Raw genomic sequence first — 12727 nt, 5'->3', positions numbered from 1 at the left:
GTAAAGTAGCTAAAGAGATGGCCCAAGGGGCTGTGTTATGGGGAAATCTGTGTCAGAGGGAAAGCACTGGCACCCAGGGAGACCCCCAGAAAGGCTCGGTGTCAACCCCAGTAGACACGGTAGGCTCATGACACCCACAGAAGGAGCTAGGGTACTGTGAGAAGAACTGACACCCCTGGGCTGGCAGCGAGGGCAGCGGTGGGTGCAAACAATTCTATGGGTTCCTCTGCCCTCAAGGACACATGAGTGGTGGCCAGGCCAGCCTGTCCACACTTCCCAGGAGGGTGGGAGGAAGATGTACAAAATTGGGTGTTTGTAATCACAAGGGTATTTCACTGCGGAGGCCTGTGAAAGTATGCGCCTACACCAGGTAACATCTAACTCTGGCAAAGGGTGGACGCCTACATTTCACAGCCAAGCTTCTGGGGATTTATTTCAATGACATTTATTTCTATAAATGAACACTAGTAAAGAGGTATGGTAACCAGTCTTTTACTTCAAGCCACATGCTCCACCTAGATCTTAGACAGACAGCAAAAGTCAACCACCTCCGAGAAATCACCATCATCAACTGAAGAACAGGAATACGTCGGGTGGCTGGTTAGCTCAATTGGTGAGCTCTTGGTGCTCAACTGCCCAAGGCCACACGCTTGATTCCCGGCTGCGTGCTCGATTCCCGGCTGAAGAACAGGAATATTCTTCATATAGTTTTAAATGAAAAGAATATTTTTTTTAAAAAAATCATAAAGAAATAAAATTCAAACTCCTACGTGAATATTTAAAAGCACGCATTTGGCACATTATAGCCAAGATGACAAAGATGAAATCTCCACCCCAAAAACAACTTCTAGCCTCAGCTCTACACATGTCTTTGTTGGCCAACAAAAGCCACATCTGGTGTTATGATCTGAATCAATAAACTGAGGTGAAAAGAAACACAACCGAAGGAGCACACACAGCTCCCGGGGGAGGGGGAGGGGCACTCACATCCTCCACCCTCAAACTCCAGGAGCCTCCACGGAGACTGCCTCACACCCCAGGCCTCCCGCACCCCTCTCTGTTTCAGGGAGGGACTTCCAGTTAACACACCTACTCTACACTGGGAAATCTAGATTGGCCAAAATCACTGTGTAAAAGAACCAAGTGTTGCCGCTCTGTGACACTGGTATAAGGATAAACAAATAAACAAATGAAACAGACTGGAATGTCCAGGAACAGCCCCACACTGACTGTCAACAGGAGGAGAAAAGTCAATTCAGACAGCAGTACCTATGGCAACTACACATCCAGTGCAAAGAAGAAGCCTGCAACCACAGCTCACTCAAACCTGAGTGCAGGATGAACTGGCATGCAGGAGCCAGACCTGTAAAATGTCAAGAAGAAAACATGGGGCAAAACCTCCGTGACTGGGTCTGTCAGAGATTTCTTAGAGCACAAAAGTATGAACCACAAAATACAATAACTCATAACGCAGACTTCAAGGAAATTTTAAAAACTTTTGCTCTTCTAAATGTAGCATTAAGAAAATGAAAAGGCAGGTCACAGACTAGCTACAAATACATGCAAAACATCCAGAATATTTAAAAAGCTCTTTTAAACCAATGAAAAGAAAAACCACCAGATTTTAAAGTAAGCAAAGATGTGAACAGACAGGTTTCAAAAGAAAATAAATGAACACTAAAATATAGTCTCATTACTCATTAGGTAAAAGCAAACTGAAACTACAAGGGAGCACCACTGCACATCCATAGAGCTGCTAAAATTAAAAAGACTAACCCTAACAAGTGCTGACAAGGACACAGGGGAACTGGAATGCTCATGCGCTGTTGTGGAGATCTAAAACAAGAAAGTGCTGAGAAACCAGCTTGGCAGCTTCCCAAAGAACTGAACACACACCACTCTATTCAGCCATTCCACTCCCAGAGTGCTAGCCAACATCTAGGAAGGCACCTGTTCAAAAAGACTTGCACACAAAGGTTCACAGCCACTTAGTTTCTAACAGCCCAAGGCTGGAAAAGAGCCCAAAGCCCAAGGACAGACAGACTGTGGGGAAGCCACACAATGGGACAATTCTCAGCAATGGACAGAAACAAACTCCTGGCCACATGACAGCCCAGCAACTCCAAACATGCCTAGAGAAGCCAGATGAAAAAAACTGCACAATTCTGTCTATATAATTCTACAAAGCACTAACGAATAATCAGACACAGAGCAGACCAGCGGCTGCCTGGAGGCAGGGAAGGGGCCAGGTTATCAAGGAGCAGGAGGGACCCGGGGTGACAAGAGACACTCATGGCACCAATCAGCTGACTGTGGTGATGGATTCAAGGTCATAAACACATTAAAACTCATCAAATTTTGTGATTTATTTCTGTACATTTTATTGTATGCCAGCTGTGCTTCAGTAAAGCTGGAAAAAAAAAAAAAAAAAAAAACAGGCTTCGCACCCTATACCTGCTGCATCCCTTCAGGGTTTGAGGAGATTTCCTTCCCACATTCAAGTGTGATTCAAAGGAGTCGCTCTGGAACAGGAGGCTCTGACTGAGGCGCAAGTGGCTCTCTGAGGGCCATTTCCTGCAGAGCACATGGAAGCTGTCTGTGCGGGCCACAGCTTCCAATTACCCATGCAGGCAGCGAACGATTCACCTTCAACAGTGAAGTCAGGGCCGGGCACAGTGGCTCATGCCTGTAATCCCAGCACTTTGGGAGGCCAAAGCAGGGAGAACACTTGAGCTCAGGGGTTTCAGACCAGCCTGGCCACATAGCAAAGCCCCACATCTACCTAAAAAATGCAAAAAAATAAGCCAGGCTTGATGGCACATGCCTATACTCCCAGTTACTTGGGGAGCTGAGATCATGCCACTGCACTCCAGCCTGGGCAACAGAACCAGATCCTGTCTCAAAAATAAATATATAAAAATTTAAAAACAACAACAGTGAAGATGCAGTTGACTGCGTCTTCCAGAAGGAACTACTTCACAGTCACCTGAGTCTCTCTAACAAAGTCATTTCGAACATTTTTTAACAGTGGAGCCCTCTTTTCAAATGAAATCCTATGCACCCCAACCCCAGGTGGGCCTCCCCTCCTGGTCCCATGGCCCCTCCCAGGCAGTCCCCAAGACAGCCCCACAAGATGGGGGTGGAGCCCACATGCCCTCTGTGTTTACCAAGGGGGGCACCGCTGGGCTTCTTTCTACTTCTCCGCCTCCTCTTCCTGGCTGGCTTGATCCAGGGACTGTCGGTCTTCCCTTTCCTTTTGAGAAATTTCTTCTTGATGCTGGATTCAGAACTCTGGAGAACCAAACGGGCAGGCATATAAATCACTGAGCACAGGAAGCTGGGAAGGCAAGGGCACTACAAGTGTTGTTTCTCTGCAGAACAAAACACTGGCTATGTCTCGATCTCCAACTAAACGGCAAATTTAGCTTGTAGATATTTTCCTGGGTCACATGCTTAAAGGCACCCTGTGCTTTCTCCTAAGCACCTCTCTAAGCTCAGTCCGTTTAGAGGCAACACAAAAACAAAAACAAAATTAAAATGAACTTTATAAAACTTCTTTGAATTTGACACAAAAGAAAAGAATAAGTAAACTGGAGAGTTCTAGTCAGGAACCACATAGAGAAGCCTGGGAAGGGTCCATGGCTACTCATCAGCGTCCGTTCACCTCACAAGAAAGAACAATGAACACGCAATCTGCTTCAGAATCTATACCCACATCAATGATCTACACAGAGAACAAGGCGGAGGTTATAATTAATTTGTAATATTTCAAGATGTGCTTTAAGCACCTGCGTCTGAAGTCTGGGTGCAGCAAGGGCATCCATGCCACATGTCCCACACGGATGCAGAGCAGGTGCCCCTGCCTTCCACAGGAGGCCACATGAAGGCCACAGTGCCTGCTTCCAATGGACAGAGGAACATTTAAGGCAGGCACAGCTGCAGCATGCGGGCCTTGCCGACCCCCTGAATGTGTTCCTGCACAAGCTCTGTCGCTGGGCAGCCTTCTGTCGTGAGTTGGGTCCCCTGTGAGAATGGTACTGGCAACACTGTCTGCGGCACACATAGCCCTGGCTCCCTGGTGCTCCCCATACAGCAAAACTTTTGAGAACAACGTGTGCAAGTGCTGCACCCAGTCACTGCTGCTGGAAATCTAGCTGCCCCGCTGCCCGCCCCGCCTCCCTGCAAAAACAGACACCTCCATCGTCAAACACCACAGTCCCTCCAAGTCCTCCTCCCGCTCACTGGTGTGCCAGGGTCACACCATGGGCCACTTCTCCTGCTTCAGACCATTTGCCAATTTGTGTGACCCCAACTTGCTGAGCTTCTCCCCGTGGCACAGAGCTCTTCCTCAGACACAGGAGCCAACTTCTCCCCTATGGAACCCTCACAAGCTGGGGGTTTCCTGAGGCTCCATCCCAGTGACTCATTGCTCTTCCCCATTTCCAAGCCCCAATTCCTGCAGACCAGGCTGCACAACTCTGATCTGGACCCTCCTCCAGGAATAACAGGCATCAGTAGGGACACAGAGGAACTACTCTTCCCTCCTGTCCTCGCCACCAAAAAGTTCTGTCCATTCTACCTCGAAACACCTCAAATCCAGCCCTTCCTTCTCGCACATCAGCCAGTGCAGCAGAATTCCAAACAGCTGTCCTTGCTACACTGGCTCCCTCTACAGCCTTTCCTCCGAGAGTGTCCACAGGCCCCTCAATTCCACCCACCCAGCATGCAGTGGGGGCAGCCCCGTGCGAGGCCCGGCCCTGTGCTGCAACTCTGCACAGCATCTTTCTCAGGAGGCTTTGCCAGGCAAACGACCATGACCAGCTCCAAGCACGTGTGTGCAGTGCTCAGACACAGGGCTGGGTAAAGGACTGAGGGATGCTGGTATCTCTCATCTCCTCCACTCCAGCACAGACCAGAAGGAGGCGCTGGGGATTACCAGGTCAGACTCATCGCCGCCTTCCTCCTCCTCCCCGGTGTCGGCCGACTCCTGCTCCTCCTCAGACTCCCCGTCCATCTGATCAGCCACACAGTCGAAGCGGGAACCCAAACAGAAAACAGAAACCAGTTACATCCTTTAGTGGCAGATGACGGATCCAAAACAAACCTCTAAATGCGCACGAGCGGCGTACACCAGAGACGCTCACGGGTGGGGACGCCTGCCTGCTCCAGGCCTGGCTGGTGTGTGGGGTGACCATGTGCCGGTCCAGGCAGGGCCAGAGACTCACTCTGGACTTCCACTCCTGCTCCCTGGTCCTGTCTCCACAGGCGACTGGAGCAGGCTGCACCAGTGCAGATGTAGACAAGGGCTTACCCACTGGGTGCTGCACTAGTGAGGGTTCAGGTGCTCAAGGTATGTTATGAGAGGGAGAATTCAATTAACAGGCCACAAAACACATAGAACAATCATAAAAAGATTTTCAAAGGCCACAGAACAATACACAGTGTGAGACCTGCCCCCATATACCCACGATCCTAGTTCAACCCCGGAGCCACCATGGCTAAGCTGCCCACGCCTCCTTCCCATGAACATCCAGGCAGACGTGGGCCACAGATGAGTGTGTTTCTAGTCTGCACAGATGGCAGGACACTGAACGGTTCTATGATTATTACTTTCCTCTAGTTAAAAATATGTTCTGGAATTCTTTCCACTTCAGAACAGATACACCTTATTTTTTCTGCTGTATTTAACTTTTCTGTAAGCACAGGCAATACGCAGATAGATGTTCAGTGCAAAAGATACTGAAACATGCGTGAGTCTCCGTGCACCTGTGCCCAGCACTCCCTGAGGCAGCATGGGGTCGCTCTTGCTGGGGTGTTCCACCCTTCTCTGCATTTCCCAGTGGATGGTCACCCACACTACTTCACATCAGTGGTGTATTCTATGGGCACGATGGCTCACGCTTGTAATCCCAACACTTTGGAAGGCTGAGGTGAGTGGATCGCTTGAGACCAGGAGTTCAAGACCAGCCTGGGCAACATAGCGAGACCCCTGTTTTTCCTCTCAAGTTTTTAAAGCTTTGTTTCTAATATCTCTTACTACATAAAACTTTTGAATTTTATCTGAACAAGTCACAGGTGTCCATCTTTTCCTTCATGGCTTCTGAGTTTGTGTCTTACACTAAAAGAACTTCCTCATTAGAGACTAGAAAAAAGTTTCCAGTATTTTCACCCATGGTTGAATATTTCGTACTGACACTTTTAAGTCTTCTGGAATTCATTTTTTAAAATACTAGCCATAGTAATGTACATTTCACCTCCTCTAAAATCGACCCTGCACCGTATGTGGTTCAGTGGGTTAGTATCTTCTAAGGTGTGCGGCCGGCACCACTCTCCTGACTCCGGAATGAAGCCAGCATTTGTCACAAGCCCTGATGCAAGTGCAGGCCTGCCTTTTCCCAAAACATCTGTCAACTGTCCCAATCCCTCTTAACCACTGATCTAAAACCCCAGTCTCACAATTGAACTTTATACACACATCACAGACTCCCTGCCCCACTCATTAACTGCATCAGCGCACCTGAGTAAGCATCCCCTCTGGCAGCCACGTCCCATGCTCGGGCGTCCCCCACGGCCCAGCTGTGCACAGTCCCCACTACCACTCTGAGGGTCTCCACCTCCACCCTGACTTCGGGACCAGCAGTTACACAGAAGTCCTGCTAGGATCTTGATGGGAACTGTTCTGAATTTATAGGCAAATACTGGGAAAATGAAGTAATGGAGATTCTCACTCAAACAAATAATGAGTTTTTCCATGAACATAATTTTTAGCCTCCTTCATCAGTTTTACAGTTCCCTCCACATTAACAAGGAACTCATCTTTCTGTTGTTTATTTCTAGGCACTCTGGTAGCATAAAGAAATTATAACTACCGTTTTAGGTCTGATATTATGGTTTGTTTTTCAAAGAGTCCTTGTCTTTTAAAGATCTCTACTGAAATATCTGCTCCAAGACAACCCACGTGCGGAGAACAAGGCCAAATGCTGGAAACTGCTCACTGTCTTCTGAGTGTTTGTGCAGTTTGAAATTTTATACACAGAAAATCCTTTAAAATATCCCTAGGCATTTATTGATTTTACTGATAATGCTGACACTACATTTTCTAACTGGTTATTGCAGCTATACAAGAAAATAACTGGTTTTTATGTCTTGATCACATGTAAGGTCAGCTTAATAGCTGTAATAGTTTTTTAGCTGATTTTGCCAGATGTTTCAGATTCTCAGCAAACTCTTCTCCTTTGTCTTTTAAAATATGAATGTTTCTTTCTGGTTCTTCTCTTACACAATCAGCAGGAACAGTCCAGGCTGCTGTGTTCATGTCAGAGGTGACAGCAGCAGCCCCTCCCTTGTTTCATGACTGACAATCGAAACGTTCCAATCCTTTTGTAAGCGTTCTGACACCTCAGTCATCTTTAATGGGAGTTTTCATTTCATGGATAGTTTTCTTATTTTAAAAATAAGATAGGCCAATGAAACCACTAATTAAAAGCAGCAGATTAACAACACAGTTAATTCCACTTCCTTCCAAAACTCTGGCAGAGCGACTTTTAAGGAAGAAACAAGAGCTACTTTAAAAAGGGCTGCTTGATCACTGCGCAAACGACAGCTGTAAGGAGTCAGGCGGAAGCTGAAAACCCAAGGAGATTAGAAAGAGAAGGGTAACCGCTGCATCAGAATCAAAGAGTCTGGGTGCTGTCGCTCACACCTAGAATCCAAGCACTTTGGGAGGCCACGGCAGGTTGACCACATGAGCCCAGAAGTTCAACATTAGCCTGGGAAACATAGGGAGAGACTATCGATTGAGAGAACCTCGTCTCTACAAGAAAAGGAATTTTAAAAAATTAGCTGGGCATGGTGGTGCACGCCTGTGGTCCTAGCTACTTTGGAGGCTGAGGTGGGAGGATCACTTGAGCCCAGGAGGTGGAGACTACAATAAACTGTGATTTGCCACTACACTCTAGCCTGCGCAACAGAGCAAGATCCTGTCTCAAAAATAATAAGAAAGTAAACAGAAAGAGAACTCGGAGTCTGACACCCAAGCGAAACAGGAAGAAAGCAAGCCAGGAGTAGGCCAAGCTGCTTCCTGCATCTGTCCTGGGGGTGGGTAGCAGTCCACAGGCCAAAAGCTGCCAGTCCCCCATCCAGAAGGACACAACTCTGGTCACCAGTCCCACTTATGGCTTCAGGCTAAATGGGGAGGGTCCATCTCTCCCTTCAGTAGCACCCAAAGTGGCTGCCACACCCAGCTGTCAGGCCACGTGACCCTGCGAGTGGCTTCCGAGCAGAATGGCTAAACCAAGATACCAGCTGTTTCAGGTAAAAGGCAGGCCACACATAGAAAAAGGTATCACATCGACTCCACAGCAAGGGCTTGTCTCCAGGCCAAAGAACTCCGCTTCCAAAAGGACAAACAGCCCAGTAGATAAATGGTTGGGAATGTGAACAGGCACTTCACAGAAGGCATCCAAATGGCAAAACAAGCATGTGAAGAAGTACTCAAACTTCTTGCAAATCATGAAAATACAAATTAAAGTGAAAACATTATCTGCACACTGGAGTGGCGGCACCGAGCATGGCCAGCACAGCAGAGGGGATGCTCCGAGGCAGTGGGGAGCTGCACAGCAGTGTCCACGGAGGCCGGCGCAAGGCACGGCGGTTCCATTCCCAGGGGGCACCCAGGGAAACACCTGCATGAGGGTGCTGGCGACAACCTCCTCCAGGACGCCCCCACTGGACCACGCACAGGCCATCCACAGTGGGGCGGATGCAGACACAGGAGCAGTCATACAGTGGAACCCTGCATGGCCCCTTCTGGGCTCAGGCCCCGTATGCTCTAAAATAGCATGAAGAACCATAAAGAGCATGTGTTAATATGAGTTAATATACGTACCATAGTAGAGATTTAAGCTGAGACACGTTCAAACTACAAGGGCACAAAGCCGTCATCATATGTAACCCCACAAATGAGAATGAAAAAGGCGCACAATACCTCAGCACTGTCACAACAGTTTTCATCTGTAGACTCTCTGAACAGGTCTCAGAAAGCCCCCACCCAGAACCCTCTGAAAACCACTATTCCATAACAATGAAAATTAACTAATAATACAATAAACCCCACGAACATAATGTTGAGTAAAAGAAGCCACACTCAAAGAAAAAAAAAAGAATGCATACTGTATAATTCCATTTATATAAAGAACGAAATCAGAGAAGACAATCATATAGGATATAGGGTTAGTACTCAGGAGAGGGGTTACTTTTGGGGATGGGAGTTATGTGGGCTTCTGTAGTGCCGGTAAAATTCAAGGCTTTGATCTGGGCGGTGGTCATACAGGTGTATAATTCTTTAATCATTACTGAGCTGTACCACTGTCATACATGCAATTATAAAGCAATCCCCCAAACTCAGAAAACATAAAGCCAATTGAACTTTATAAAATACCTTTTTTTTTTTTTTTTCTGAGATGGAGTTTTACACTGTCACCCAGGCTGTAGTGCAGTGGCGCGATCTGGACTCACTGCAATCTCTGCCTCCTGGGTTCAAGCAATTCTCTTTCCTCAGACTCCCAAGCAGCCGGAACTACAGGTGTGCACTGCCACGCCCAGCTAATTTTTTTGTATTTTTAGTAGAGACAGGAAGGATTTCACCATGTTGGCCCGGATGGTCTTGATCTCCTAAGCTCATGATCCCCCTGCCTCGGCCTCCCAAAGTGCTGGGATTACAGGCGTAAAATACCTTTTAAACACTTATATACTCTGCATTTTTTCTCATTTATTCTGTTAATCTAGGAAATCTTGTTATTTAAATGATAGATTTCTAGTAACAAATCACTCTTATCCTGGGGTAAGCCCTACTTCCTTCAATCATTGTTTTAATGTGCCATTGCATTTGATTAATAACTTATTTAGGACTTGTGGTATTTAGGATTTAGGTGAGTTCAGCCTATATTTTAGCCTCAAATTGGGTTAGTGTACTTTTCCAATCCTGTTCTATTCTCTGGAGCCACTTACATAACAAAACAATCACTGCTGATTGATAATCGTTTTATCTGCAGGCTCATGTTGACTGTCAGTGCTCATCTAGTTAGGACTGTTACTGCCATCCTGTTCTGTTTTACACTGCCCACATTTTCTTCTTGGTTTTGCTTGTGTTTCTTGATTCTTTTCTTGCCTTGACAGTCATTTAATGTTTCACTTTATAACAAATACCTAGAGTTATTCAGTGTCCAGTTCCTCTAGAAGATGAGAACTTCACTGGAAAGAGACAATCTAGAAATAGACTCAAATTAATATGCTATGTGGTACATGATAAATATGGCACTGTAAATGAGAAGGGAAGAAACGTCAGTCAACTGGTGTTGAAACCTTGCCTAAGCATTCTGAGGGAGGCCCTGAGACCCTAACTCACATTTTCTTTTAAAAACTTTATTGAGATGTAACTAATACGTCATAAAATTCACCCATTCTGATCAGGTCTACCTGATATTTTAATTCTATAGGAATCAAGTATTTATATACAAGAATGAAATAAAAAGTATTAGAAGATAGAGTACATCAATCTATTCAAAATCATCAGTGAGAAAGCTTTATCATAATTAGAACAAAGAACCCAGAAATCACAAAGAAGCTGACTAGTACCTGTGGGTTCTGACATTACAGACAAGGTCAAAAGACAGACTCAGCTGGGTGCGGTGGCTCATGCCTGTCATCCTAGCATTTTGGAACCTGAGGTGGAAGGTTCACTTAAGCCCAGGAGTTCAACCAGCCTGGGCAACATTGTGGGATCCTGTCTCAAGAAAAAACAAGAAATATCAGCTGGACACGCTGGCACGCGCCTGTAGCCCCAGCTACTCAGGAAGCTGAGGCAGGAAGATCACTTCGGCCCAGGATTTTGAGGTTGCACTGGGCTGTGATCATGCCACTGCACTCCAACCTGGGCAACAGAGTAAGACCCTGTCCCAAAAACATAAAAAAAAAAAACAAACAAAAAAAAAACCCAAAATCCACCTGGGGAAAAAACCTCAGCTCATCCTGGAGCCAACAGATCAACTCTTCATTGACAAAAAGATCATAAGACTACATTCAAAAGTTGCATAATCCAGTAGAAAAAATGAGCAAAGGATACTTAGCTGCTTACAGAGGAACAAACCCAGGTGGCTGCTCAGCCCCAGGCATGACTCAGCAGGGAAGAGCTGTTCCACTCCTAAGAAGGCAGCCCTGCTGGGGAAGGTGAGGAAACCACCCCCTCAGGTCTCTGCAGGTGGGAGGATACACCCAGAGGTGGCCTGGGGACATCCAAGTGCTACATTGTAAATGCAGACAGCACTGATGAGCCAAGAGCACACTCAGCAAAGCCATGACCCTGAATGCCCCGGAAGCACTGCTTGTCACTCGATAGGATAGAGCCGAACACAGCTGAACCATGTGAAAGAGTGACAGGCATGTTTGTGCTGAGACCGAGGGATGTGGCTAGGGCTGGGGATTAACAGGGAGCCACTCCCCGTGCAGTAAGGGCTGCCTGTTCTTCAAGGAGGGCTGGGCTGTGTTGGCCACATCCAAGGAAGTTATTGTAGTGACTATTTCAAAGAGTACCAGAGCCACCAGGACAAGGGGTGATGATGCTATCTGTTTTCTTCCTTATGCTTCTTCATATAAAAGGAGAAAAAACTAATTATCTTAAAATAAAAAATGTTAAAATCCTCTTTAAATATCTAATGGTAACACTTCTCACTAATTTTTTAATAATCAAGCTAAGAGCTGGGAGCAACATTTAAAAAGTTGCCCTAATACCTGCTAAAAATGTACAACAGACTTTGAAATTGAAGCAAAGGAAGAAAACACATCCCTAAAACCCTGACAAATGATAGAAAATGCTTTGTATATATTAAAGGATATACCCATAGCACACAAAGCTGACTGAAAGTATATACAACTAACCAATAAAATTATACATTTTCAAATAAGTCACTATTTGAATTGAATTCCTGCTATTAGTTTTAAAATAACTTATCAGACAGAAGCTTGCACCTGTCTGATAAGATGGTGCAAATAAAGAAAGATGGACACACTTGAACAATAAAACCACGGATATTATGTCAGCTTGATTCTTAACTTCCACTGTTCACCCTTATGAAATGCATCACTCCTAATTAACCCCTCAGAACTAAAAAAGCAGAAATTTCTGCCTAAATTTCAAAGCCTACTCCAAAACTGTGTGCTAAGAACTTCCTCAGCTTCCCTGAGAGACTGGCGCAGGTGCCCATGCCTGGCCCGGGGCAAGAGTGCAGCTGTGACGCGGCCGGGAGCTCACCCGCGCTTGTCCTTGTCCTTTTACAGACACAGGATGAGGCCATCTGTGAAGAGAGCACGTCTGGCCCACATGTGGTATCCGGAGTGCTGCATGGCAGGCCATGTAAAGCCAACCGCAAAGAAGCATAGAGCAAGCTGCCAATCAGCGCTTCAAGCTGTCAGCATTATCACTCCTGTCAATCTAGAACCCAGAAGAAACTCAAGAGGCTGGCGCCATGGCTCATGGCTGTATTCCCAACACTCTGGGAGACTGAGGCAAGAGGATCACTTGAGCAAAGGAGTTCAAGACCAGCCTGGGGAGCAAAGCAACTCCCATCTCCACAAAAAAATTTAAAAATTAGCCAGGCATGGTGGTGTGAGCCTGTCATCCCAGGTGCTCCGGAGGCTGGGATGGGAGGATCATCTGAGCCAAGGAGGCTGA

General features: G+C 46.4%; 1 protein-coding gene across 21 annotated transcripts in view; it reads right to left on the bottom strand.

Moving 5' to 3' along the window:
• The window catches only part of EHMT1 (euchromatic histone lysine methyltransferase 1), a 220536-nt gene that overhangs the window by 78670 nt on the left and 129139 nt on the right, over positions 1-12727 (bottom strand). For 17 of the 21 annotated variants that reach the window (XM_078333148.1, XM_054238466.2, XM_078333144.1 and 14 more), the window contains 2 exons: positions 4937-5014; positions 3168-3291 (listed from right to left, as the gene is read on the bottom strand). In XM_078333148.1, the coding sequence (XP_078189274.1) occupies positions 3168-3291; positions 4937-5014 (202 nt within the window). The remainder of the gene's footprint in view (positions 1-3167; positions 3292-4936; positions 5015-12727) is intronic. The other 4 variants (XM_078333139.1, XM_078333140.1, XM_078333142.1 and 1 more) reach the window with 1 other exon arrangement.

Source organism: Callithrix jacchus, chromosome 1, assembly GCF_049354715.1.
Source record: "Callithrix jacchus isolate 240 chromosome 1, calJac240_pri, whole genome shotgun sequence".
In the NCBI taxonomy this organism is placed as follows: Eukaryota; Metazoa; Chordata; class Mammalia; order Primates; family Cebidae; genus Callithrix; species Callithrix jacchus.
The sequence above is the reverse complement of the archived record's forward strand: the minus strand, read 5'-3'. Positions and strand labels throughout refer to the sequence as shown.